Below are 25,578 nucleotides of genomic sequence, written 5' to 3'. Positions count from 1 at the left end.
GAACTGGGGTTTTTTCCCCCCTACTTCATTTGAAAATCGGTTCTTACCAGTGCTGCTTATTTAAGGGAGGTCTAAGACTATAGTCTTAGATGCTTCAGGAAGCTAATTTTAGGAGGGAAGACTTGACTGAATGCCAATAGACAGAGCTAATCATCAGGACATCTGGATTCACTTCTTAACTCTGCTGTGTGACCTGGGGTCAATGATTTAGGTTGAGCTTTTCCAAAATGTGCATTATTTGTAGGTGCTTATACTGGGTTTCAGCATCACTGAAAATTAGGCTGTAACTGCATTTACTGTTTCAAATTCAGCTTCCCAAAACTGGGGCACTCACAAAAAGAGTGCCCCTGTTTCCTCACTTGTACAACAAGGATGGGTAACTGTGTTTATGGAGTGCGCCGAGGCTTCCTGATGCAAAACCATTAGAGGAGGGAAAGGATGGGAGCAAGTTGCTTGCAAAGCAACAGAAAAGTAGACTTTGTTCAGCACAAATCACAGGATGCCAAACAAGAACCTGACTTCCAAGACCTCCCACTTTACCAGCCAAAGGGCTCCCCAGACCGTGCGGAGGACCCAGCAGATCTGAGGAAGCACAGCAACAACAGAGGCAAGGCTAGCCAGCTATCTGCAGGCTGTCCGTCCAGCATCCAGCCCGTCCAGCTGCCCTTCCCACCTGTTGCCCAAAGCAGCAGAGGAGCAGCCGAGTTGCCCTTTCTTGGAGGGGGGATCCAGGGACGTAGGATCTGCTGGTTCGGCAACCTGTGAGCCCATGGACTTTGAAGCCAAGTCGTACACAGAGTTTTTCTCACCGGAGCAGAGCGCTTGGGAAGTGTGATCCTGGAACCACCTGGGACCCACTCCTGACCCAGTTGAAGGCCCCTGCTTTTACTGTGCAAGGCAAGCAGCCCTCGGGCCTCACGTTTGGTTTTGTGTTATGAGTTCAACCTCCAGCACAAGCAAACACAAAGCACAAGTGCTCATCTCCTCATCTGTACCGTCCTCAAGCATCTCCTCATCTGTACCGTCCTCTAGCACCTGAAATGCATTTTATATACAAGACTGAGAAAGGCAAAGAAGAAACAAAGCAAAAAATGTATTGTTTGAGGAGAAAAAGAGAACAGCTAAGGACATGAATGCTACCGTTGCCTCTTTCAATGAACTGGTAGTTGCTGGGGGTGTTCTCTTGCTGAGAAAAGTCAAGGTGAAGGTATTGAGTTTAATTAGATAGCTCATTTTCTTTGTCATCTAATGTGCACAGGGAGAGCATAAGGCATAAAAGTAGGTAGTTTAATGAGACATAGACTTTGTGTAGCTGTCTGCTGGGGATGAGTTTCACCCATAGTAAAGAGAAGAGGAATCGCAAGAGGGATTTCAGAGTAACGCATCCAAAAAGACAGCTTTGACATGTTTGTCCTAGTATCTACATACTTGCCAAAACAAAATCCAAAACTGAAAAAGGACCCAATGACCTCACTTAATGCCATAAATCCAGTTGATGCAAGCTATGTCCTCTTGGTGGGAGTAAGGCACAGCACCTCCCAGGGAGAAGCTCCAGCCGGTGATCCCTGAAAACGGAGCACAAGGCGTCAGGGTGCCCAGCGCCCACTTCACAGGCAGTTCTGCGGTAGGTGCAGAAGCTAACGCTGTCGAGTTAGCAGAGAGTGTTGGTTTCTTTTAAAAATGTTCCTAGCTGGTAGTGTTGAAACTATTCTGAACGAAACCCTGAAATTACCCAGAATTTCAGCGGTGGGTTTATGATCAGATGTTGTCCATATTGTTTAAGCTGCAGAATCAATAGCTTCAGGCCACTTTTAGCTTGTCTGGCCAATCTTTTCATTGCTGAAATTTATTGGGTTAACCTTCCCACACACATACCCCATCCTTTGTGATTTGCCAAAGAGGTAAATATGATAGAAAGTGGCCAGAGGCATGAGAGAGGGAGCTCTGCTCACCTTCCCTTCGCGTCCACCCGGCAGGAATGGTTCCTTAACTTCCAACCTCAGGAGGTGAGTGGTGCAGGAGTCATCCTGAATGTCACCACTGCTTTCCTTGCTAGAAATTGCTCTCGGTATTTTTTTGCAAGTTGCTCTGAAGTAAAATGTGTGTTTATGTATATGTGTCTATGCACTCACCCACACACACGTGCATTTGCATCATCAGGATCAGACATAAGCAGAGGCAGAGCTTTAAAAGCATTCGTATTTGCTGGAAATTTTGGAGAACATTCTGTTCAAAAGTCTTCCGACTGTTAGATTGCAATATTGCTGCCTTCTCTTTAGCTCTATGTGCCTTTCCTGGAAATTGTCCCAGGAAAACACACATCTCAATTTCTGCTGAAGGACTAACTGTGGACAGCTGCCTTTGCTCCTATCCTACATGAGGGAAAAGTATGTTACTACTTGAGGATTATTTGGCTCTATGTCTGTCTGAGTCAGGTGTGTTAAAGAATTGTTTATAGGTTAGATATCATCATTTCATACTACAACACACGTTTACCTTTCCTGTAGTAACTAAACAGCTACAAATGAACACAGGTATTAATCCAAGACTGCAGAAGAAGTATTATTTGCATATGCATTTTTATTGTACCCTGCTTGTGCCAGTAGAAGTATAGTTTTGTACTACCTAGGGTTGTGAATCAGCAGTTCTGCCTTTTGCCAGGTTTTGAGAATTTTAAGGGACTATTAGACAAATTGATAGAATTAATTAAATGCATGCCCTTCTTGTTACAGAAACCCTGGAGACATTTTAAATAATATTCTACAATGTTGTAGATGTTATTGAAGATGTTGTACAATGTTACTGAACCCTGCAAGGTTCAGTAATTTGCTGGAACAGAACAAACTTGGCTAGCTGTTTTCTCCAGTATCTGACAAAAATCCTAGAGAACAAAATGTTCCAGTAATCATCTTTTCTTTTCAAGTGCCTGTTAGTTTTTAAACCTTTTCCCCCTTTCTTTTGTCAGAAAACAGTGTATCCTGGTTAAAAAAAAAAAAAAGAACAAAAACAAACCCCAACACACCACCATTGTTCCTCCCTGTATCTTTCATTTCATTTCTGTGCTGAACCACAGTGTTCTGATATAGCCTTTTTTATGGTGTAATTGTTTTGTATAATCCATTTTCTTTGGGCACCTCTTAGTTTCTGTCTGAAGCTGTTACTGCTATAATGAATGTAGTCATAAATCTGTCACAGGTAACAAGCTAAATTTAGAGCTCAATAAACCAGGGGAGAGTATGCTGTAGATAAGTGAGCACATCGAGATGCAATAGTTACAATAGTGGCACAAAAAGTCCGCTTCTGATAGATTAACAAAAGCGGGCGCAGAATATTTGGTTCTCGCACCGATTCACCACCGTTACCCGTGTTCCAGTAAACAAAGACGCTGTGTGAAAGTGTAGGTACGGTCACAGCATGTCACCCTGCCTTGACACCCCCAAATCGTGACGAGGTGTGTTGGGTGCCACAGGTGAGAGTGCTGTGCCGGACCGTTTCCCTCCACCGTCCTCAGCCACGGTAGAGATGTAGGGTGGTGTTTCTGTAAGGGATGGAGCTGCACAGCTCCACCACTGGACTGAAGGGGATTCCGGGTCCTCCGAAGAGGCAAAGGGTCTGAAACTGGAATTAGGAGCTATTGGGCAGGACAGGACCCAGGATGTGGACCAAGGTGGCATGGGAGCCAAATGTGTTGAAGACACCCATCTGATCCCCACCGGCATGATCCCTAAGGCAGCGTGTCCCTACACAGAATTCGGCAGTCATGCATGCCTCGGGCTTGGGCAAACCAAGAGTTCCCACAGTTAAATGACTGATTGAATTGTCAATACGGGGATCATTATAACATTTTTTTTCTCTTTTGAGAAGAGGAAAGTGGAGAACAGGGAGAAGAAAAAGCAATAGAAAGATGAAGGCAGATGTCATAGGAAACAACAAGGTCTACGTTCAGTTCTCTGACTTGCAAACCAATGGATGTTAAGTAATAAGTGAAAGAAGAGCAGGAAAGAATGAAGAACAGAAGGCAAGGCATGGCAAGGAAAGGAGAGGGTAAAATGCATGCAGAAAAAAATTAAGCAAGCAGGTCAAATAATGCAGAGATGCAACTCCTTTGCCTCTAAAACATCTGTTTTAGTCTTTGCATTTCCACGTCATGCTTTCACGCCGAGCTGTGACGCGGCAGCTCGTATGGGGTACTCCGGCAGCGGGTAATGCCATGGCCGTACGGAGCAGCTCCTGCTGCTGTTGCCCCCTTGCTGTAGCGCTGGGACAAAACCTGTCCAGAAACATTTGTCCCAAAGTTTGTCATCGAGTCTGCTCAGTATAGGACAAAGCCCTTTGCAGCGGAGGGCTGTGAGAGCCGCTGCCGTGGTTTTCCTCCGTGCCCTGGGTGGCGGGCGAATGCGCGGGTAGCTGCGCGGCGGGCGGCGCGGCTGCGGTGCCGCGGCGCGTGAACGGAGGGGGTGGTCGCTTCTGCTAAACGGCCGTGAAGATTCACTGGCACTGTTTGGTTTTTCAAATGTCATTTGCATTAGCATCTTGTAATTGAATCAGTAGCACTTTGCTGAAAAGGTTAAATTCTGCCTTTTAAAAATTAAATCAGCTGTTTAGCTGTCAACCGCAGTCATGCCCTCCTGTTGCCTCAAGAAGAATGAAACATTGGCATATTGACATATAAATCGTATTGCTGGAGAATGCATTAACTCTCTTATTTATGACTGCATTGTGCCACAAAGTGCCGCATCTCATAATTGAGGGCTCTCTGCTGAATTCGTTGCATGCAAAATCTGTGGAAATTATTAGCACAGCACATTTCCGTAATTAAAATATTTCCTGCAGTATAGGTTTGAAGACTCCCTAACTGCCACCGTACATTACTGAAATGCAAAATTTTATGGAAATTCAAATACGAGCACAACAAAGTTTTTATGCATAGAGAATATTTTTAATTAGACCAGTCGATATAGTTGGGAAAAGCAATCAAATTAGCTGGGTTCAGGGACCCTTTTTAGGTGACCGAAGAAAGCTGTAGTTGTTGCTGATCACAAAGAAATGTGCAGCATCACACTTGTGGAGTGATCTTTGCCTTGCCGTCAGTGACATAACCATATAATTAAAATTAAAGCTATAATGAAGCATTCATAGGAACTGTTGGTTTCAGGAGATAATTCTTACTAATGTGATGTTCCATTAAGAGTTTTCCTAAGGTCACGTTAATATTTTGATGATTTGCAGCAAGCTGATAAATAAACATTGTCTTTAGGCGAAAGTTGTCAGACAGTTCTGCAAAACAAAGAATTTTTTAAAAATTCCCTCTCTCATTCTCTCTTCAGTAAAAAACGTGCCAGAATATTGCAGATAGCATGGGATAGTGCTTTAACTATTAGCTGTGTGTCCGAGAAGTCCATTTGTATTGTTAAGGCTGTCATACGACATTACCCTTTCTGTAACCCTGGAAACAACTTCAAATACTGTGATATTTGAAAAGTCTAAAATATTACTTGCCCTTAAAATGCTATGAATGTTTTTGGAGGTTCCCTGTACAAGGGAAGAAAATTTTTTTCCTTTACAGAGGGCATTAAGCAATGATAGATGTGCATTTCTTTGTGAGAAAGCTGATCCTCACCTGTTGTAGGTGGGGTGAAAAACAATGCTAGCAGCACTGACAAGCGTCCTCTCTCTTTACCTGCCCATAGAGTTCAGGAATCCTTCTCTTCAAGTGTTGCAGGAGAGGATTTTCAGGAGGCAATAAATAAATTTTGATCCCTCTGGTTAATACAGATAAGGTCAAAGAGATTCCATCTGGAGCTATTTAAAATACTCTTAACATGCAGACATACTGCTGTCAGTAGTGCTAAGTGCCTTATCTTGCTGAGGAGTGTACACAAGCCTTATGAAACTATTCTTAAGTATTCTGGTTACTATATTTAGCTCTGGCTCATAACAAGACAAAAAGCACTTAGCTAAATGTAGTCCTGAAGTGCTTAATCCGGTTAAGAATATTTTGTCCTTAGGTGTCTTCTACTAAGACTTTTTGCAGCTCACCGTCCTGCTGCATCATGCAAAAAGCTTCTCTGTGTGTTTGGGCCTGTGAATTCTTTTATGGCTGTTTATTCTGTTAGAGCCTTGAAGTCTGGTGTTGACTGAGGACATTTCTCGTGTTCATTAGGGGTGTCCCGTTGGGACAGACCTGGGAAACCTCATTCCCCTGCCCCTTGCAGCTCACATCAGCCGTACTGCAGCGGGATGCGATAGCTGCTGCTGGAGACCGGAGAATCCGGGCTTCGTTTCCCAATTTAGACTCGGTGAGCATTAACTGGACTGTTGTCTCTCTCAGTGACCAAGCCGCTTCCCTCAACTTACTGCTATTCAAGCTGCCTGGGAGGGCAACCACACGTACAAGGCAGAAAACCCGTCAGGCTTCCTGGGTCTTTTCAGTTGTTAGACAACCTATGGGCAAGGCAGTGTGAAGGATTCTGCATAAAACTTTGCATTCAAAGCTCGGGAAGAATCCTTTTGTTTGGCTGAATTTTTGCATACTTAAGCCCATATAGAAAAAACATTTCCTGAAAAATTGTGATAGATCTGTTTGTGTATTCACAAGCATTTTTTTATAATTTAACCCATTGCTTTAAAAAGAATTTTCTTTATACCTACCTACGTATCTCCAAAATTATTACAAGTTAGCACAACTTCTGTATGGATCATTCTCTAGACGAGAAACAACTGTGTGATTTTGATAAAACAGCACTGACCAATGAGCAGCAGTGACTAAGGTAAGCACCTCGGTTCCATGGTAGCTCAATAGGGTAACAAATAAAATCACACATTCCTTTTGAACTAGAATAAAAGCTTGTAACTTGACCAGCGTATGATGACTGTGAGAACAGAAGCATAGGAGATCCACCGTGTTTAAACTTGCTACGCAGGTGCTGTTTTCAGTTGTGTGAGATTTTCCCTGGAAGTTCATGTTTCAAACTGAAAACGATCACTTCATCCCAATGGCATTTTTTACTGATTCACTTACCACTGAAACACATTAGGTATTTTATAAGTTAATCTCGTACTTCTGTTGTGTCAGGAGGTTCAAGCCTCTTGCAAGTAACTTCCATATTACTGTTCAGAATGACTGTATCACGCTTTATCTGAGCTTTATTTTTTGAGCAAATGGACTGACATAATTTCATTTAGCTGCAAAAAGCAGGAATTTGGCCCATTGTCTCACGTTACTCACGTGAACCTCCCCCACAAAGCACTCTCACTGTATCACCGGTTGGGATCTGTGTTGCTCGTGGTATTTAGCAGCGGCCCCACAACGTCAGCCCCTACCCCGTCCCCGCTGCCCTTTCCAGTGTGCATGCCTGACGTGAGTCCCTTGCCGTGGTTCTTCAGCCACCTTCTTGTGTTTCCTTCCCTTTGAGGTGTTTTCACTAGTTGGAGAAACAAACAAGCTCATGCTAGTCCTTTAGATGACCAAAAATGTGGGGCTATGTTTGCTCACTCACCATGGTCACAGAAATGTAATCCCTGGTAGTGGCAGCAAGTTTTTTGCAGTGTCTTGAGCTGATGTTGGAACTAATGGTAACAGGAGAAACAGCCATGAACCTGGGCTCGAAGTAGGAAGGTCACTTCAAGGGCATTAAAAGCTTGTTAAATTTGGAGGCCCAACACTTGGCTGTTGTTGAAGATATTACTGTCAGTCATGGACAGTCTGGCGGCATCCACGTCCTTCCTGAGAATGAGGTTCATCTGAAGCCAGACAAGTTTCAACAGTGATGGTTTCGGAGAGATGAGCACTGTGGTGTTGGTACAGTCAGGAGTTCAGGCTGTTCATTAGTAACCATTTAAATGGCAAACAAAAAGGAGTGTGTGTCCCATCAGTAGCAATTCTTAATGGGAGGCTTGAAATCCATCCACAGGTGGGTGGTTGTGGCTTGCACTGACTTTAGCTGATCGTGTTCATCTCGAAGGGGGTTTTTGGTTGCAAGATTGGATAGATGAAGTATGGATCATACTTGCTGGTTCTCATAGCACGCATGCCGGGTAGACTGTCATACTTTGGAAGGGCTCCAATCGATCCTTAGTGGCCCCAAGCTAGAAGGGCCATTCCTCCATGCTGCTGGGCCACATGGCTTTTTGGACATGAGAAGACAAGTTGGCCTTCCCAGGCTTCTCCTGAGGCAGCAGGTGGTGCCCAGGTCCACTCCTGTTCCTGAAGGCTTTGCTGAGCTTTCACCAGTTATATTTGAGCATGTTTCTAATTTACAGTGGTAAACTTTTTCAGCTTGCAGTGATTGCTGCTCTCTAGCCTAAGTTTTGCCTACAACTATGTTTTAACTGGATTTGCTTTTCCTTCCAGGATTAATTTTTCTTTGTCTGTATTTACATGGTGATAAGAAGTGCTAATCCCGCTCCGTCAGTCTGGACTGATGAATCTGAGGAATAAAACAGGTAATTTCTAATTTGGCTTGTAGCTTTCAGTGACTCGGGTAGTGAGAGCCACTCCCTCCCCATGGAGTGCATTCATGTTTTGGGACAAAAGAAATCAGACAGTTTCTTCTGCCCAGGTCAACTGCAGGGAGAGGGATCATTGCTCTGGAACAGGAAAGGAAGGGTAAATTTTTGTAGCTTTTACTGTGAGCAGCATCTTTGACTTCCTATCAGTTGTGGGTGGTTTTATTTCATGTTACTTTTATAGCCACCAAGTTGTTTGAGCTTGGAGTAGTCTCAAAGCAGGGGAAAACATTTGGAGGTACCCATTGAAAAATGCCCCTTGGGTGCTGGGCAGGGTGGGAAGGTTTTGCCAATGAAAGTACTTGCTAGAGATGGAGGCAGATTGCTGCTGATGCCAGGGACGGGTACAATCTCCTCTTTGGAGGTGTCCGAGAGGGGTACACCCCAGCAGAGCTGACCCGGGTGACGTGGCGTGGAGCGATGGCAGCTGGCTGGCTGCCTGGCTCCCTGTCCCTCGGGCTTAGCCCATCTGAGTCACAGAAAGCAAATCACCAGTGAAGAAGTTACCCTCGTGTGAATTTTCCATCATTTCACGGGGCTTGAGGCTGCCGTGTCGTTACTGAGAGTTGTTGCCAACGGTTGTCCTTACCTGCGCTGCAGGAACAGTTAAGATAAAGTAAAGACAGGAGCCCACCATGACTGTTCTGGTGCAGGAACATATAGCACCCAGGGAACCCAGGTCACGTTCCCTTCTTTTCACTGCTTAGTGCTAGGTGAGGAAGTTTTAACTCAAAGTCTTGAGTGTGAATCCCAGTGGTAGGACGCAGCTCAGATGCTGTGGTGGAAGCCCACAAGCGGCAGTCACTGGCTGCGGAATGCTTTGGATGAACCTGTCTATCATGTCATCTCTTAGATGTCCTGATAGTACCCTGCTGTTGCCTAATACTAATCCTTTGGGGGATTAGCACAGTTTCCTTCTTGCTCCTATGCCCTTCCACTGGGAAAGAAATCTCAGATGCTTTTCAAGCATTGCAATGCTTGAAATCAACCAGCGGCCTGTTTGATTTCCCAAAACAGGACCAGGCGCAGTGCTGCCTGGTACAGGCATCAGAGTCAAATCGGCTCTCGCGTTTGCAGGGGAGATGCTGACTCGCGTGCAGATTTGCAGAGGAGATGCTGATTCCTGTGCAGAGTTCAGTGCTTCGGCAGGGTCCCCATCCTGTGGCAGAGGGGAGCGCGAAGGCTGGCTGAGGGGCTGCTGGCTCTTAGCTTTCCCTCTGAAGTCACCCTTATTGTACCTGTGTGTTTGGGTGTATAGCAACATCTTCACTTCTCAAGCCTCGGTAGCTGACAGAACAAGCAAGAAGCTATATAACGAGAGTGGGGTTTGGGAAAGGGAAGATTGAAACATCCAGGAGGTCGTGAAGTACAAACCAGTAAGCTCCACATTCCGTCATCCTCAGCAAAATCAGGGAATGTGTCTCAGGAATATGTCTTTCTGTCTTTTCCTTCCAGAGCCCTGTGTTGTGTAAACGAACTGATGGATGAAGATGAGAAGGACAGGGCAAAGAGGTATGAAGGGATGCACAGAGCACTGAGAGTGGAAGCTCTCTCGGGGGAGAACTGTAAATGCTGTGTTGTTCGATGCTTGAAAAAGTACTTGGGACCACTGATGTCAGAGGCAAAACCCCCATGCAGTTTACAGGCTGTGTATAGCAGACCACAAACAGCATAATTAAGTCACCGTTTTCAAGCTTCTCATAGTGTGTTTGACCACCTGGACAATGGGTTAATCAGCTGAGTCGTCCTTAAATTACGTTGTCCTGCCCTCAGAATCTTGTGTTATCCCATGGCTATTTATTATCTTGATGCAGGACTCCTGACCTGTGGTTTTATTGGCATCATGCAGTGCTGCTCACCTGGGGTAGATTTGCCCATGAAACTTAGAAAGCAGTCCTGTTTTAGCACAGGTTTGTGTTAGTCTCACTTCAGAGAAGCATTTGGCTCAGTTCTAATTAGTCATCGTACACGAGTGCCAAAACAGAAATGGCAGTGAACATAAATGCTGGCTCTGAGAACCTCCAAATGCCAGCCTGAATCTGAATGGAAATGCTTTCTGCATACCACACTCGGTCTAGATCACAGGAAGCATGTATCATCACGAATACACTTGTAAAGAAAATTAATTACTACTGGAAGAGGTTGTATGAAGATAGGGTTATCATCTCAGATATGAGCATTGGAAAGAACATTTTGGAAGAAACTGAATGGATTTGCTTTCTCCTTTATTGTTTTTAATGGAGGGGAAAACCCTAATAAAACATTCTTAAATTGTATTAATGCAAGCTGGAAGCTTGTCTGTGGTTTCCTCAGCCAGACTCTTAACATTCCCAGTTTCATATATCATGGCAGCAGATTTTCAAAACCAGATACAAGAGCGTGTGTTTGACTTCATTCTGCAGTTGAGATATCTCTGCACAGTATTGTCTGTCTGTAAGCTACTTTTGGAAGTGCAAGTCAGGGAATTAAGAATTCTTTGCATTTGGACCTTTATGTGTGTGTACTAACTGCAAAACAAAAGTTCATAAAAATGAGGTGGACAAAACATAAGCATGTAGATGCCAGGACTTCTCTTACGGGAGAAATTTTGCCCATAATGCCTTCACCTCATTATCACCACTTTTAAAACAATGGGAACTGCCCCTGAAATGCATGTAAGGATACAGTCTTGCTCAAATGAATGTAAATCATATTTCTTACCTCCAGGTGTTCCTTGCTGATAGTGACTTCAGTCCTGCTGCAAGGCTCTAAGCACCAGCAAGGCACTTACTTACACCCAAGCCTAATTTTAAACAAATGAGCAGTCCCAGCAGAGTTTAGATTGTTGCATTGAAAGTGTTTTGCTGGGGCAGGGCCGTTTACCTGTCCCCAAGTCGAGCTGTAGGTCCTTCATTTTACTTAGCGGCATTTATGTTGCTGTCACCCAGGGCATCACGGAACAAATCTGAAAAGAAGAGGAGAGACCAGTTCAATGTCCTCATTAAAGAGCTTTGCACAATGCTGCAGGGCCACGGCCACCCTCTCAAGATGGACAAGTCCACAATACTGCAGAGGACCATCGACTTCTTACAGAAACAGAAAGGTACTCGAGGGTGCTGGCGTGCTCCCGTTGAAGGCCCTGGCTCTGCATCTGCCCAGCAGCCAGTTTCCCCACTCAGAAGATGAAAACTGTTTTTTTCCAAGCATCTAAGACCTCCAGAGAGGACGTGATCCTAAGCGAGGGGCAGAGTAAGGCGTAGCAGTTGGCCCTAGGAAACGGGCTAGGTTTGAATACAGTGCTGATCAGTTAAACATATACTTGAAAAGATGCAGTGCTGTGTGGCTTTTTAATGTAGTGACATCGCTCCATTTCCCTCGCTAGCCTCCGCATCCCCTGTCGGGTTTTGTACGCTCTCAAACAGAGCACGAGGGAGGAAAAGCTGAGGAAAGGGGAAAGGGGGGGTCTCTGCCCCGTCCCCAGGTCTCCTGGGGTAGGACACGGCTGTCTGCAGACTGTCCTGCTGCCTGGGCTTTCCCGTGAGCCTTCCTGAAATGGCTCCAGACTCACAGACACGCTCTGCTCATGGTGATGCTCAGCTACTCTGAAATTACCCCATTGACCTTATTTTTTTGAAGGATTTCTTCAGACCACGCAAAATGTCTCCTTTTCCTTTCCTTGATTTCTAATGCAGTTGTGTCGTGATGGTGTGGAAAACGACTGTTGCATACAAGAAGGCTTTGTGTGGAGAATGATCTGAGGATGATTCCTCTGAAAGCCTCTTAAAAGAAATCTAGTGTTACTTGAAAATGAAAAAAAAATCCAACTAGCATGAGTCATGTTGCTTTTTTGATGTTTTCTCTTTAAGAAATCACAGCACAGACAGAAGCCTGTGAGATTAGACAAGACTGGAAGCCTTCATTTCTTAGCAACGAGGAGTTCACCCAGTTGATGTTAGAGGTAAGAAGAAATTAAAGCTGCGTAGATTAGTGAGAAGTAATCAGTTCAGTGGAGTAGTTCAGAGATATATAGTTCCTTTTCACCTGTAAGTCCCAATGTTAATGTTAATGATTTCTACTCTGCTGGCACATATAATACAAACCTGAGAGAGACCAGTGTTGTGCTAAATGCTTTGCAGACACAGAATTAAAAAATATGATTGCTTCCCCTTAAAGATAAACAGCTTTTCATTTAGGAATGGAGACCAATTTGGCCCAGATTTGGCCTGGTGAGAGAGGATAAAGAGAATTGCCTTTCTCAGAAGAGCTGCTAGAGCTAGGAGTTTTAGCGAAAACTTGAAAGGACCTGAAAAAAGCAGAGCAGCTCTCTTCCTCCCACATCCCATTAGCCAGGCAGCATTTACTTTGCTGCCTTTGCTGCTGCTAGCTGTGCGGTGCCGTACTTGTGACGTGAATGCTCTATCTTTTCCTTGGATTGCCTTTAAGTGCATTCAGGAGAACAGCTCTGATACTCTCACCTCTAAAATGCCTAGCTGATCTAGAAGCCTACATTTTTACTTTCTTAAGGATGCTGCTTTTGGGTTTGTGCTGCATGCTTCTCTGACGAGGACATCTCCTACCCTGCGTGGGCAGCTGTTGCTCTTTGCCCCACCAAAATAAGGGTGTATGCTGGGCTGAGCTGGGAGGTGCTGCAGTGTCTTAGTTATTCCTTTTCATCAGGATGTCATGACTCACCTCCCTGGAAAAGTCTGTTCATTCTTTCTGGGAATTTCTCTCACCAAACAAGCTAGTTTGTTCCAGCTGAATCAAAACAAATTCCCCCCTTAGAGGTGGTGGGGAAGAGAGAGCCCTTTAGTAACTGTTGGCTTGCTGGACTGTGTTAGACCGTTGACCAGTTTACTTTAAAATCAGTATTTTTTTCCTGAGAGGGCTTATTTTCAGCAAAGGCAGAGTATGACAGTGAGGTGAGGAAGATGGTGAATGCTGCATCTTTGGCTCCCTGTAGCTAAGCTGCAGAGCAGCATAATGGTGTCTTTAGAAGAGTTGGCTTTGTGCACAGTGCTGGCCAGAGATTAAACCTCCCAGGTCTTGGTAAGTATTAGAGAAGAACAGGGACAGACACTGGGTCAATGGTACAAGAAGATGTTGTGAAGAATAGGAAGAACACCCAAAGAGGAAAGCACATGCAGTGACTTTAAAGGGATGGAGAACTTCGACTCCAGGACAAAAACCATTGTGAATAAGAAAGGGGGAACAAAATGAACTTTAAAATTGTTGTGTCTAGCCTAACAAATGAGTGCTTTAAGCAAAATAAATAAGGCTTTAGATCTTGTCCATATTGTCCATAAATTGCAAAAAATACAGCATTGTATAATTTCTCTGTCTCTGCTTATCCATCTGTCAATCTGTCCATCCATCCATCCATCCATCCATCCACAATGCTGGGCTTGCCGTGATGATATCTAACATCTCTTTACGCACCGAATTGGTTAACTATTGTGTAAGTCAGAACACATAATGAAGTGACTGAAGTCACTAGGATTGTGTGGGTGTAGAAATTCTAACCACCACCGTCTTGCTTCATGTTAAATAAATACTCACTGGGTGAAAAATACAAGTCAATTTAGTATTAATGAGCAAATAAGAATATAAGAAGAATGTCGAGTTAGACAGCATGTGTAATTTTTATTTTTCCACATTAAACTATCATTTCCATAATTGATTTATGTTAGTTTTAGGCTGTTAGAAGCATCACCAAAGAACAAATTAGCCTATTATGTTTTAAGTTGTTCCCTTGCATAATTCTTTTTATTTTTTTCTTTTTGCCTGCCTTTTGTCATTAGGCACTAGATGGCTTTCTCATTGCTCTTACCACTGATGGGATTATTATTTATGTATCTGATAGTGTTTCGTCTCTGCTTGGACACTTACCGGTAAGTTCTGACAACGCAATATGTTGACGAATCATTCCCCTGCCTTAACGCAGCCCCGTCACTGCAGGGCTGGGAATTGGTTTTGTCCAACCAAAGAGGCAACTGACTGTGGGTGGGCGATGAACCAACAAAATCTTAGGGAGTTTCTCAAGCTCCTGTGAATAACAGATTCTCTCTCAGGGTCTGTGAGTTAGCTAAAAAAAAAAAACTACGCAAAATCGCTGTACTCGTAGCTCGCCACTTGGCTGCATGTCTGAAGGATGGTCTGGGTGGTGTTTATCCCACCAGGTATATGGAAAATCTCATGCTTGTGAAATCTGTGCATGCTGATGCTCTTCTCAGATAATTTAAAGATTATTTCAGGACTAAATCTATGCTCTCCTAATGACATGGGGGTTTTCTACTTCAAGCCCATGGTCTTTAGTAACAAGTGTGTGGCCTCAGAGGTTACTGAGAGAATTTCTAGAAATCAGTTAGCTGTCAGGTGCAGAAATTTCTGTTGCCCTCTCAAAAGCATTTTTTATTTTTATCTGGTGCCAAGCGTGAGACACCAACAATGCTGTATGAGGGCAAATTTGAACACACAGGTAACCTGGCTGAATGTCCTGGTGTGCAAAGAATCAAATATGTGCTGACATTTTGGTAGAGTCTTTAGTCAGGATGTGTGGGTTTATCAGCACTGAACCACTTGCAGGTCGAGCTGATTTTGCCAGATGTTCAGCCTAGAAGAAAAACTGAGGATGTGAGGAGGGGCTCTCCCACTTCTGTCTCATGCTTCCAAAGGGAAATGTTTCAAATTTTCACGTTGATATGATATTTCTCATCATGTTGTATTCCTGTGGTACCAGGGTTTCTTCTCTAGCTTGCATCTGGCTGAACTGAAGGGCAACTTCTGGGACCTGTTCAACCTTTTGCAAATAGATGGCAACCCTGGGGTAAAATAACCTTGGGGTTATATTCTGCCCTAGATCCATCTGCAGATTGACTGGGCTTCCTTGTCTTAAGTATCCACGCTAGACCGGCAGCGTCTGTGCTCTGCTGTGGGATGAAAAGGCGTGTGGTTGTGTCAGGCTGTACTGCTGAACATGACAAAGCGTTCTTTTGTATCAGTCAGATTTGGTGGACCAAAATATATTAAACTTTCTGCCTGAGCGGGAGCAGAGCGAGGTGTACAAGCTCCTTTCTCCACACGTGCTCATGACAGATCCTGTTGCAGCTGATTTTCTAAACGGTAAGCTCTGCTCTTGTCTGTCGGTCAGGGAAATTTGCCAAAGGCAAACAGCTCCCAGGGGAGCCTGCACAGAGCTCTCCAGCTATTTAATTCTCGGGCCTGCCACTTCTGTTTTGCTGCAGTTAATATTTCTGGTTTTTAATGCAGCACATCATCTAATGTTCCTACATGCTCCCAGTACTTGGTCTTTGATTTGGACAGTCTTTGTTTTACTGTCTGCTTTGCATCAGAGGACAGTGAATCATTAGATATTTTTCCCAGAGCAGGATGCTGGACTGAGCCTGTGAAAGGAGTGAGAGGCTTGGGGGACGGAAAAGGGTAGGAGAAATCCCAAAGGGTTTTGGCAGAGTCTTTGTTCCTTAGGAAGCTTGCATGTCTGAGGACACCTACATGTAATTTAAGCAACAGCCTTCCTATCTGAACGCTCCATCCGGATCTCTACTGCTGTCTGCCATCCCACCCCCAAATTGTGCCTTTCCCCAAGAAAACATCCCCAGCACCAGAGCAGGCAGCGACATCTTTGTAACATCCACGTTTCACCAAGCCTGTGTTGGGACCCCCCTTTCCCGGTGGGTTCACCGTGGCTGGGCAGTGCTAACCTCCCCTCTCTGCTGCCCCGTAAGCATCAGTGGGAACTGGTCAGCCCTCATGCTGGTGCTCTGCCCTGGGGTTGGTTTCTCTCCGGCTGAAGACCACATGCTCTGATTCGTGGAGTTCAGACCTTGGGCAGAAAACTGAATAAGAGCTTGGCACGGTGCCCTCTGCCATTAATGGAAAGGCTTAGGGTGACTTCAGTGCCCTTTGGGTCTGAGTCCTACGGAGCAGTGTCAGAGCAGAATACTGCAATATCATTTAACAGCTTTGCATGAAATTTTACATGCACAAAGTCAGGGGAAAATACTGCTGACCAATATTGCCAGGGCTTCACGCCCAGCGTAGTGGGGTGGCTGCAAAGCCATGCGAGAAAGAGTGAGAATACAGTTCCGTCAGCAGAACCGGCTGATCATTGCTCCTAGTAGTTATATATTTACTTATGGGTATCAAGAGCATCCCAGCAGGGTGTGCTCAGATACCACAGCAGCAGGGTTGGTATAAGCACCTAGACAGATTTGATATAGGGAATGTGCTAAAGTGCAGACTTCTAGTAACATTGTGTATGTCTCCCTCACTTTCTCTCATTTCAGCGGAAAAACAAGTAGAGTTTTGCTGCCATTTAGCAAGAGGCAGCTTAGATCCAAATGAACCCCTGATGTATGAATATGTGAAATTTGTAGTGGATTTTAAATATTTTACTCATGGTAAGTTACTGCTCCAGCCTACCTTTATCTCTCTACCTCTGTCCTTTAAATTGTGTGTTGATCTGTAGCCTCCTAAGGGCCTTGTTTCAGCTGAAAATGCCCTATAATCGGCAGGGATGGAATGAGTTGTAGATATGTTGGAGATATTTTTTGTATAAAAGTGGTGGGGAGGCCGTTGGTCAGAAGAGTGCACTGTTCTGCATGCTGTGCTTAAAGAAGTGATACCAGACTGATCCTACCTCCATTTGACCCACTGTGAATTGTAAAGCAGCCTACTTATTCAAATAACCAGTAAAATGTGCTATTCTGTTTCACTTGTGGCAATCAAACGATGCTTTTTAAAGACTAAATAGTTTGAGAAACCTGTAAAATCTTGAATGTCGCAAACGTTGAGCTGGGGAAAGGCTGACAAGGAGACTGTGGCTGCACACTTGAGGGGCTCAGAGCTGTCTTACGAAGCTTCCCTGCATGCCAGGGGTAGGTGGTTACGACTGGGTAACTCAGAGCCTAAAGGGTCATGCTTTAAATAACATCAGCCTGTATCAGCATGGCATCGCCTTGTGGGTAGGAGGAGTTTGTTGCTCGGGTTTCATCAGTCATTGTACCTGTCTTAACATGAAAAGAAAGCTCTCCTTCCTCTTCTTCTTAAATAAACTGTCTGCTTGTGTCTAGTGCCTACACCCTCCTGTAATGGCTTTGAGTCAGCTATTGCACGAGCTTTCAGGTCAGCCACGGAGGAGCAGATTTGCCTTGTAGCAACTGTTCGTCTTGTCACACCGCAGTTCTTAAAGGTGAGAGCTCTGCGACTGCGTCTTCCCTTTCGCGCGGGGGTCGGCCGGTGCCCAGCGGCAGCGCTGCTGCGGGTACCACGGGCCGTGTCGCAGCAGCCTGGCAAAGGGTACGTTCAGCGGCACAGGTTGTTTGGGCAGAGGTAAATGAGAGGGGACACCGCTGCGTTTGGGAGTGGGACGACGTGAGTGCGTGTTTTGGAATGGCGAGACACAAAGCGGGAGCTGCTTTGGGGAAGAGGCAGTCGTACGATGGGGTCCCTCGGAGCGGTCGGCCCAGGAAGCGCCAATACAAGGGGACCAGCGAAACCGCTTGAAAAGTTGCGGCCTTTAAAGAAATACAGCCCTTCTTGTGTAAGAAGGCCACCCGCATCTTGAAACACCGTGAACACCGTGTTTCATGGACTCTTTCTGCTGGTCCGTAAGTGTCCCGTGGTGCAGCGATGACAGGGATAACGACCGTAGGTGCTTCTTGCTCAAGAGAGCATTAGCCAGCTCGGTTTGAGGCTGGACCTGGTGCTGCCGTCCATATTCGGATACCAGTATTTACAAAAAGCTGGGGAATTTTGCCTACAGACTGCAAGATGAGGCTGTTGGACTATTTATTCTAGCTCTGAAATTCAGCCCAGGGTAAATTAGTCAGCCGCTTTTCATCAGTTTATGCATCTATAAAACAAGGCTTATACATTCCTTAGAGGAAAATAAGTCAAGTGCTTTAAAAGCACTACATTTTGCTAGGGTTTGTTATGCCGAGAAGATGCACCCTTGGTCTTGATAGAGGGCTCCTTTTGCCATTTCATAGAATTAAATGTCTGAATGAGCCAACTGTTTTGCAGGAGCTCTGCAATGTTGAAGAGCCATGTGAAGAATTTACATCAAGGCATAGTTTGGAGTGGAAGTTTTTATTCTTGGACCACAGGTAAGAGATTTCGTTTTAGTCACTGAACAATAAACAAACTCTAGTTTAAAAATAGAAAACTTTGTGTAGCTACTGCCTGAGATCCCAAGTAGAATAGCTCCAATTAAATGCAACTGAGTAAGTAATAATACTCTGAACTTGCTTATTAGGCATCCTTCAATGCTTTACTCTTGTCCACATTTTAGGCAGGTAAGAAACCATATAAAATGGTGGGAAAATGTCTAGCAAAATGTCTAGCTTCACCAAGATATTAAGTCATTAAAACTAAGCAGTGTCAGTCCTGTTCCCTGTATTGGTTTAGCTCCTCTGTTTTCCAGCTACAGCTTCCAGGAATCCTTCTAAATCTTTTGCTGTGTCAATAAACTTTTGATTTTCACCTTGAGAAGTGACAGAATTTATAAAATAAAAGAAAAAGCAGTGGATTAGATTATTTAATTGCAGATTTGTTTTTGACAATGCCATATGGTGGGCTCAGATTCAGCTTGGTGAATGAAACAGAGTGGAACTACTTTATTAAGCTGATTAATACAGGATTCATTTTCTTCAAAAGAAGCTGGAGGTTTTTGTTCACTCTTTTACTTCTCTGTATGTGACATGTATGCATAAGCACATTGCAAAATCCTACCCTTTCCATTATCCCTCCCTTAGCAAACTGTGCAAAGGTAGTCATTACTAGAAGTAGAAGACTAGTAAATAAGGCTGTAGGGAAAAAAAATACTTGGGAGGAAAAAACCCTAAATATCATCTGCACATTTACAGCAAGAAAGAGAGAGAACAAATATAAATGAATAATAACTTGCATTTATAAAGTAGGCAAGATGCGTACCTCACATTCCTTACCTTGACGCATGGAGGAACTGACCCTGTGACAGCCCTATGGTTAATGCTGTGTGGTTTGGGACAGTTGGCTTATTGTTCATGTTGTCGAGATCTTGCTGGAGTGACTTTGTTAGACTTTAATTGGCCTGTCCAGTAATGCACATTTTCAGAATCAGGTGATTAATGTTAAGATGCATGAAAGAGCCCTAAGCCCCTTACTTTGCTGTCTGATGAAGTGAGCTGCCTTTCCAAAGGGCTGTGTCCCAGCAGTTCCTGGGAATAAGGCGAGCAGGAGCTGCTTTGAAACCTATCAAAGAGTCTTTTGATGAATCTAGGTTATGACTCAGAGAGGAATCCTTCTGCGCTGGGTGCTTGCAGCCACTCTGGTCCCACTGATATCCCCAGTGAGGAAACTGTTGTTACTGAGAGTAAATTAAGCTGATGCAGATGCTGAGGTAGAGTTAGTGACAGCCCTGGATGCGAGTGGTAAGCCCAGACCCAAGAATGAGCAAGGGATCGTGGGGGTTGTCTCGTTTAATCACTGATTCAAACCTCTCTCCAGTACAGTCTGCAGGACGCTGTGAAATGTTGTTGGGTATTTTGCTGTTTCTTGCTTATTTGTGTCAACTCACGCCACCCGATGCTGAGATGTGCCATCAGTAGGGACAGAGGGTACCCAGCACGAGTCGGAACCAGGACCTTTGCTATCATGACGATAACATACATTGGACTAAAGACAGATAATGCAGAAAGCACTCCATAGATCTGGATAAACATTAGAAAACTAGGAAAAAATCTGTATTCTGGGTCGACATGTAAGTATGTGTAGAGGAAGAAAACCTGTCGACCTTGATAACGATCTATTTCTCTTCTGCACTGTGGTCCTCTCCTTATTTTCCCTTCATTTATTAAACAACTGCACTCAAAAGGCTCTCTGAAGATTGTGCATTTCCATTTGTACAGCAAGTTGCAGGCCTCAAGGCTGGAACTTAAGCTGACAAGACACTTTCAAATTGTTCCACAAGCAAGGCAGCTCCTTGTCAAATGACGGAGGAGGAGCATTTTGGGGTTGCTTTCTCATTTAAAGATTTCTGGTGAAAGTCATAACACTTTCCTGATCAGCTCAAATGTTTATCTGATGTGCATCTGAAAGACATTATTGTCTTGAATATAAGCATGTTATTAAAGATGGGAGAGACACTGGTGCGTTCTGCCAAAGAGACAGCAAGGAAGGACACTTTAATAAATACACATATTATCATCATTAACAGAAATCTGGGTCACATGAGGAAAAGGAACACAGTGCTCTATGAAACATTATTTGAATAAAGAAAGCTGTATTGTGGCAGAGACCACTGTGTACTAAGCGCATTCTGTTTCAAGAGATTTGCCATCAGAGAGTGCGGAGGGCTGGCTCTTGCTGGGACTCGGGAGCTCCTGCTCGGACCCTGATCCTCCCGGGGCTGCTGTTGAGCCGATCCCTGGCTGTCCTTCTTTTCCCCCGTTTCCCATTTGGTGCCAGACTGCCCACAGTTGTGGGGAATAGGGGGGTTATAGACCTGTCTGAGCTCTCTCTCGTTGAATAATCTATGCCCACCGTGTCTCTCAAGAGTACAAATGTGGAGCTGGGTCGCTCAGCCAAGACAGGAGAAGTTCCCACATTAATATCCAGAAGACTCAGGACTGATCCATCCAAACCCGAATGTACCTACACTTAAATTATTTTTTTGCTCACGTTCTTGGCCACTTTATGGCATTCACCTTCCTTAAGAAGGTCGCTTGACAGCCCAAGAGAAGGGCAGCGGGAGAGGCGCGTTTGATAGGCAGTGACACCTTCAGCCTGCCCCCGTTTCGAATCGTTAACCATTTCGCTAACACACCGCCGCCTTATTCCTGAGGAACGCGCTGAACTTGGCAGGTGAGCCTCATGCTATCAGCACATCCAGCAGCCAAAACAAATAGGTGGAGCCAAATTAGCACAAGTCCTGCCTCACCAAGTAAGTGCGGTGATTGAATTGGTGCAAGCAGGAGTGTACTTGAGCACTAGGGGACAGAAGGTGGCATGCTGAGAGAGCGGGTAGAGGCAAAAATAATGGTTTTCTCCTCACGTTTCAGTGTTGTTTCATAATCATAAGCTAGCAGGCTCCAGTGAAGGCTGTGCAGAAGCTCAGTGTTGTTAGGACATGTGCTTAAAAAAAAAAAAAAAAATCTCATATTTTGCCTAGAAAAGGGAAAATCTAGAATTGACAGCAGAATAGTCAGGTTAAATCATTGCAATGTGTCTATCTAAATACTTCGTCAATTCCTTCTCTTCCTGCCATAGAAATAACAGTCCTTAAAACCAGCCCCGTGCCTATTCTTACCTTTAGTACCAGCATAGAAACATTTTTGCTGGTTATGATTTCCCAAGCTTTTCCATGGGAACAATTACTTTTTCTTTTACCCAAGCTGGTCCTGACACACATTGCAGCTTCCCACTTACTCTTTCTTCTACAGTTACAACCCAGATGACATTTACATCCAACCTACTGAATAATTTTACTCGAGCTCCATGTTATTATGTACAGGAACAGCCGTAGCGTTTCTCAAGCTGTGTGTCTCACAAGCATGCTTAATGAATTGAGTCACTTGCATATGTACATGCCTTTCTCTACACCCACATAATGAATAGGCTATGAAACAGTAAACACACACCTTTTCATTTTCTCAAATTTTACCTCTCCCTTGCTGGTTTGGTTGGTTTTTTTGTTGTTTTTTTTTTGCTTGTGTACGAAAAGACATCATTGTGTATATGCAGATCCACTCCTGATTGCCCTGCGAAGTGAACATACAAGATGGTTTTGGTTGCAAATATCACAGTGTGTATCTGCCAGGATGTCAAAGTGTCAGGTTTTGTGCTCACTCCCTGCTCTTTGCTTCCTTTCTAGGGCTCCACCTATTATAGGATATTTACCCTTTGAGGTTCTGGGAACGTCAGGGTATGATTACTACCACGCAGATGACCTGGAGCTTCTTGCTAGGTGCCATGAACACTGTAAGTTCCTCTCCCTTTGCAGCGTGCCTGTCTTTGATCTTGTTTGTCACTTGTGCAAAACCTTTTACTGTCGTCGCAGCAAAAGGCATCTTTATCTGGGGCACGAGGGAATTTTCTCTTCCCACGACAGACTGTCATATCTGACGCTTACCTGGGAAGTTGAATCCCTGCAGAATTCACTCAGATCAGGAACTCTTTGTACAGGTTTCCCAAATTGGCAGATACCCTGTTCGAGCACAGGTTTTCTGAGAGTGAAATGAGATTAATAGATGGGAGGTCAGAACTTTCCACCCTCTGCCCCCAGTTTGTGAGGGCAGCCCCAAACCCTGGGAGTTTTGTTGGTTGGCTCTTGCTGTTCCACCGGGCTCCGGAGTCAGCCAGGAGGCTCAGCTCACCAAAACGCCTTCTGAAAGCAGCACGTGGATCACCTGCCTGTGCGATTAGATGTTGTGAACCTCACTCACTATTAGTAAAACGCTTCTGGAGATCCATACTCTTTTTTAAGTACAAAAGTACTGAATACAGATTCCCTGTGGATGAAGATGGCTCATTTTTGGTTGACCTGAAAGTAAAGCAGAAAAGTCCAGTTCAGGCTGATGTGTGAACACCAGAGAACATCCACGACGTTCATCTTTGTGCAAGGTGAAATACCGTGACCTGCAAGAGCCCGGGAGGAGCCAGGTCAGAAGGAGCGCTTAGCCCGAGTACTGCGGCAGTGCAGCCCGCTGCTGAAGAACCATGTCCTGCTGAAGACTGGAGCTGATGTGAGGAAGGGCAAAAGGTGACAGCAGACGTGGTCTACTGTTAATCAGTGTGCTGTTCCTACCAGACGAACACGTGAGATGCTTTATCCCTAAGACTGTTTTTCCATTTTATTGCATGCACTTCAGACGGAGATACTGAGCCGCAATTAGGTCTGTCATCCAGCTGGTTTGCATTGCCAAGCACTGTAATGAAAAGTAACTAAGCAGTTCGTAAAATGCATCTAGGTAATCGGGTATTTTGCCAAGAAATGTTACTTATAGGTTGCCTGTTGGGCAAACTCTCTATCTGTTTGTCTCCGCTATCTCTGTTTGAAAGGAGAGTGTCAAAAGAAAAAAAGGACACCCCAGAGAGTGGTGAAGGTGGGATGCTGTAATTATGCTGAGATGCAGAGCAGCGCGATGCAGGGACGCCAAAAAGCTCCACAGCCCCCCAGCACGCTGGAGCTAGACAAGCTGCTTTCTCCCTGAGTTGCAAACCAGCTCCGTCTTTACCACGTACTCCCAGCCACTTACATGTATAAGATGCTAAAGGACCTAGTAGAGAATGGAGAAAATTACTTCTCTGAATGTCAAGTTTCCCCACTCCACTTGCCTGCTGGCTTTTCTGCCCTGTCAAGGCAAAGTGCTGGTACGAAACAGGCGGCGGGGAAGCGGTTGCCCAGCTGAGCATACAAAGGAAGCTGTGAAAGGGGCTAGACACAAGTTGTGCCAAGTGCAGCAAGTGTGTAGATGGGACTATCAAAGGAATATTTTAATTGCTCTCAAGTACAGTACTTTTTAGTGCTGTTTGCTTAAAGGACCATTCAGACAGAAGTGAGCTACTTTTAACCAGACGATGTCCCTTTGGTAGTATGTGCATGTGGTTTGACGTAGACGCTAACTATATTGAGAGTGGGGTCAGATCATTCAGCAGAGAATCTATTTAGTGATTTACGTTCTACATATTTACTAGCCACAGATCTCCTTTTACATATTAAAAGAGTATTTGCACAACGCACCTAAAGGAAAGGATCTTTTAATGTTACTGTGCAGAGGGACAAAGTAAAGTGCTGGCAAAGTGCCTTATAGAAGTTGCTTCAGGAAATCTCTGCCAGGACTAGGAGCTGAGCGATCCCCAGCATGGCGTGGTAGCCAGAAGGCCTTTGCTAAGTGCTTCATCGAAAGCCCGTGGCTGTTAATGGGATCGCTAAAGAAGTTAGTCCTGATATTTAACAAAGTAGAGGTGTGTAGGTGAGTAAAAATACTTGGGTTAGTGTGGCTTGATAAGTTCCCGTTTGTCAGGTTGACCGCTCTGGGCAGGCATCTTGCCTACTGTGAAGTGAAGTGGGTTTGCTTAAACCACGTTTGTATTTTACTTTGCATTAATTATGGGTATTTTAAGTCAGCAGGTTTCATTTTGTACTCCCAGCAGTCCGGGAACAATTAATGTGGTTAATTAATGTAGTTCCCCTCATTATTTTCCAGCTGTATTACACCACTTGAGATTTTTCTGGACATACCCTGATAATACATACCAGTCTGGTGTATTTAGGTCATCTCTTGAAAGAAAACTCTCAATTAAACTGCTAAAATTCCACTATCTTATTGTTTTGTGTCACTGTTAGGATCCTGACTTCAAGCCCCTAGTCTTTGAAATGCATTCTCATGTACTTGTGAAAGGCCAATACTTTGTTTAATTTATGGGTTTTATGCTTATTTCAGAGATGCCCATGAATAAGTTATAAGAATATAGCTAGTTATATGGTTATGCCAATTATAAGAACAATCTCAAAATAGCAAAGCGCGCTCTTGAAAAGAGTAGCAGAAAAGAACCCAAGTAAAAGCCCAGTACCTGGTTGTGTATTCTGTCGTGTTTATAAAACTGCAAGAGCCATTTTAGTGCAGTAGCAGACTGCAAGAGGCGTGTGGGAGCAAGTGGTTTTTCTAATCACCTTTGCACCGTGAAATTTCTGTTTGCTATAAATTGCTTTCTTTTTTGTCTAACAGTGATGCAGTTTGGAAAAGGGAAGTCCTGTTACTATCGGTTCCTGACCAAAGGCCAGCAGTGGATATGGCTGCAGACACACTACTACATCACCTACCACCAGTGGAATTCCAAACCCGAGTTCATCGTTTGCACTCACCTGGTAGTTAGGTAGGAGCAAGCACCAAACACTTCACAATGTATGTCCCATGTGCTCGTCCATTATTTTCTCTAGTTCTGTTTTGCCTTAGCCAAATATTTGCCGTGCATATTGACGCACTAAGATGGTATGCAATTCTATAAAACTATTATGACAGGGAACATGGGGAAAAGCATAATGTGTTTTCGTTACTCATTTTTTTTTGCAACCGGGCCAAAAGCCTG

General features: G+C 44.4%; 1 protein-coding gene across 5 annotated transcripts in view; it reads left to right on the top strand.

Moving 5' to 3' along the window:
• Positions 1–25,578, top strand: part of PASD1 (PAS domain containing repressor 1) — a 107,350-nt gene that overhangs the window by 69,475 nt on the left and 12,297 nt on the right. For 4 of the 5 annotated variants that reach the window (XM_069811117.1, XM_069811120.1, XM_069811116.1 and 1 more), the window contains exons 2-12: positions 8,354–8,445; positions 9,964–10,020; positions 11,436–11,590; positions 12,354–12,445; positions 14,289–14,378; positions 15,489–15,609; positions 16,794–16,907; positions 17,580–17,698; positions 18,532–18,614; positions 22,361–22,467; positions 25,218–25,365. In XM_069811117.1, the coding sequence (XP_069667218.1) occupies positions 9,989–10,020; positions 11,436–11,590; positions 12,354–12,445; positions 14,289–14,378; positions 15,489–15,609; positions 16,794–16,907; positions 17,580–17,698; positions 18,532–18,614; positions 22,361–22,467; positions 25,218–25,365 (1,061 nt within the window). In that variant the 5' untranslated portion in view covers positions 8,354–8,445; positions 9,964–9,988. Of the gene's footprint in view, positions 1–8,353; positions 8,446–9,963; positions 10,021–11,435; positions 11,591–12,353; positions 12,446–14,288; positions 14,379–15,488; positions 15,610–16,793; positions 16,908–17,579; positions 17,699–18,531; positions 18,615–22,360; positions 22,468–25,217; positions 25,366–25,578 lie in introns of those variants that run through there. The other variant, XM_069811121.1, reaches the window with a different exon arrangement.

This window comes from Haliaeetus albicilla, chromosome 23, assembly GCF_947461875.1.
Source record: "Haliaeetus albicilla chromosome 23, bHalAlb1.1, whole genome shotgun sequence".
Classification (NCBI taxonomy): Eukaryota; Metazoa; Chordata; class Aves; order Accipitriformes; family Accipitridae; genus Haliaeetus; species Haliaeetus albicilla.
Note: the sequence above shows the minus strand (reverse complement) of the source record. Positions and strands in the feature narration are given on the sequence as shown.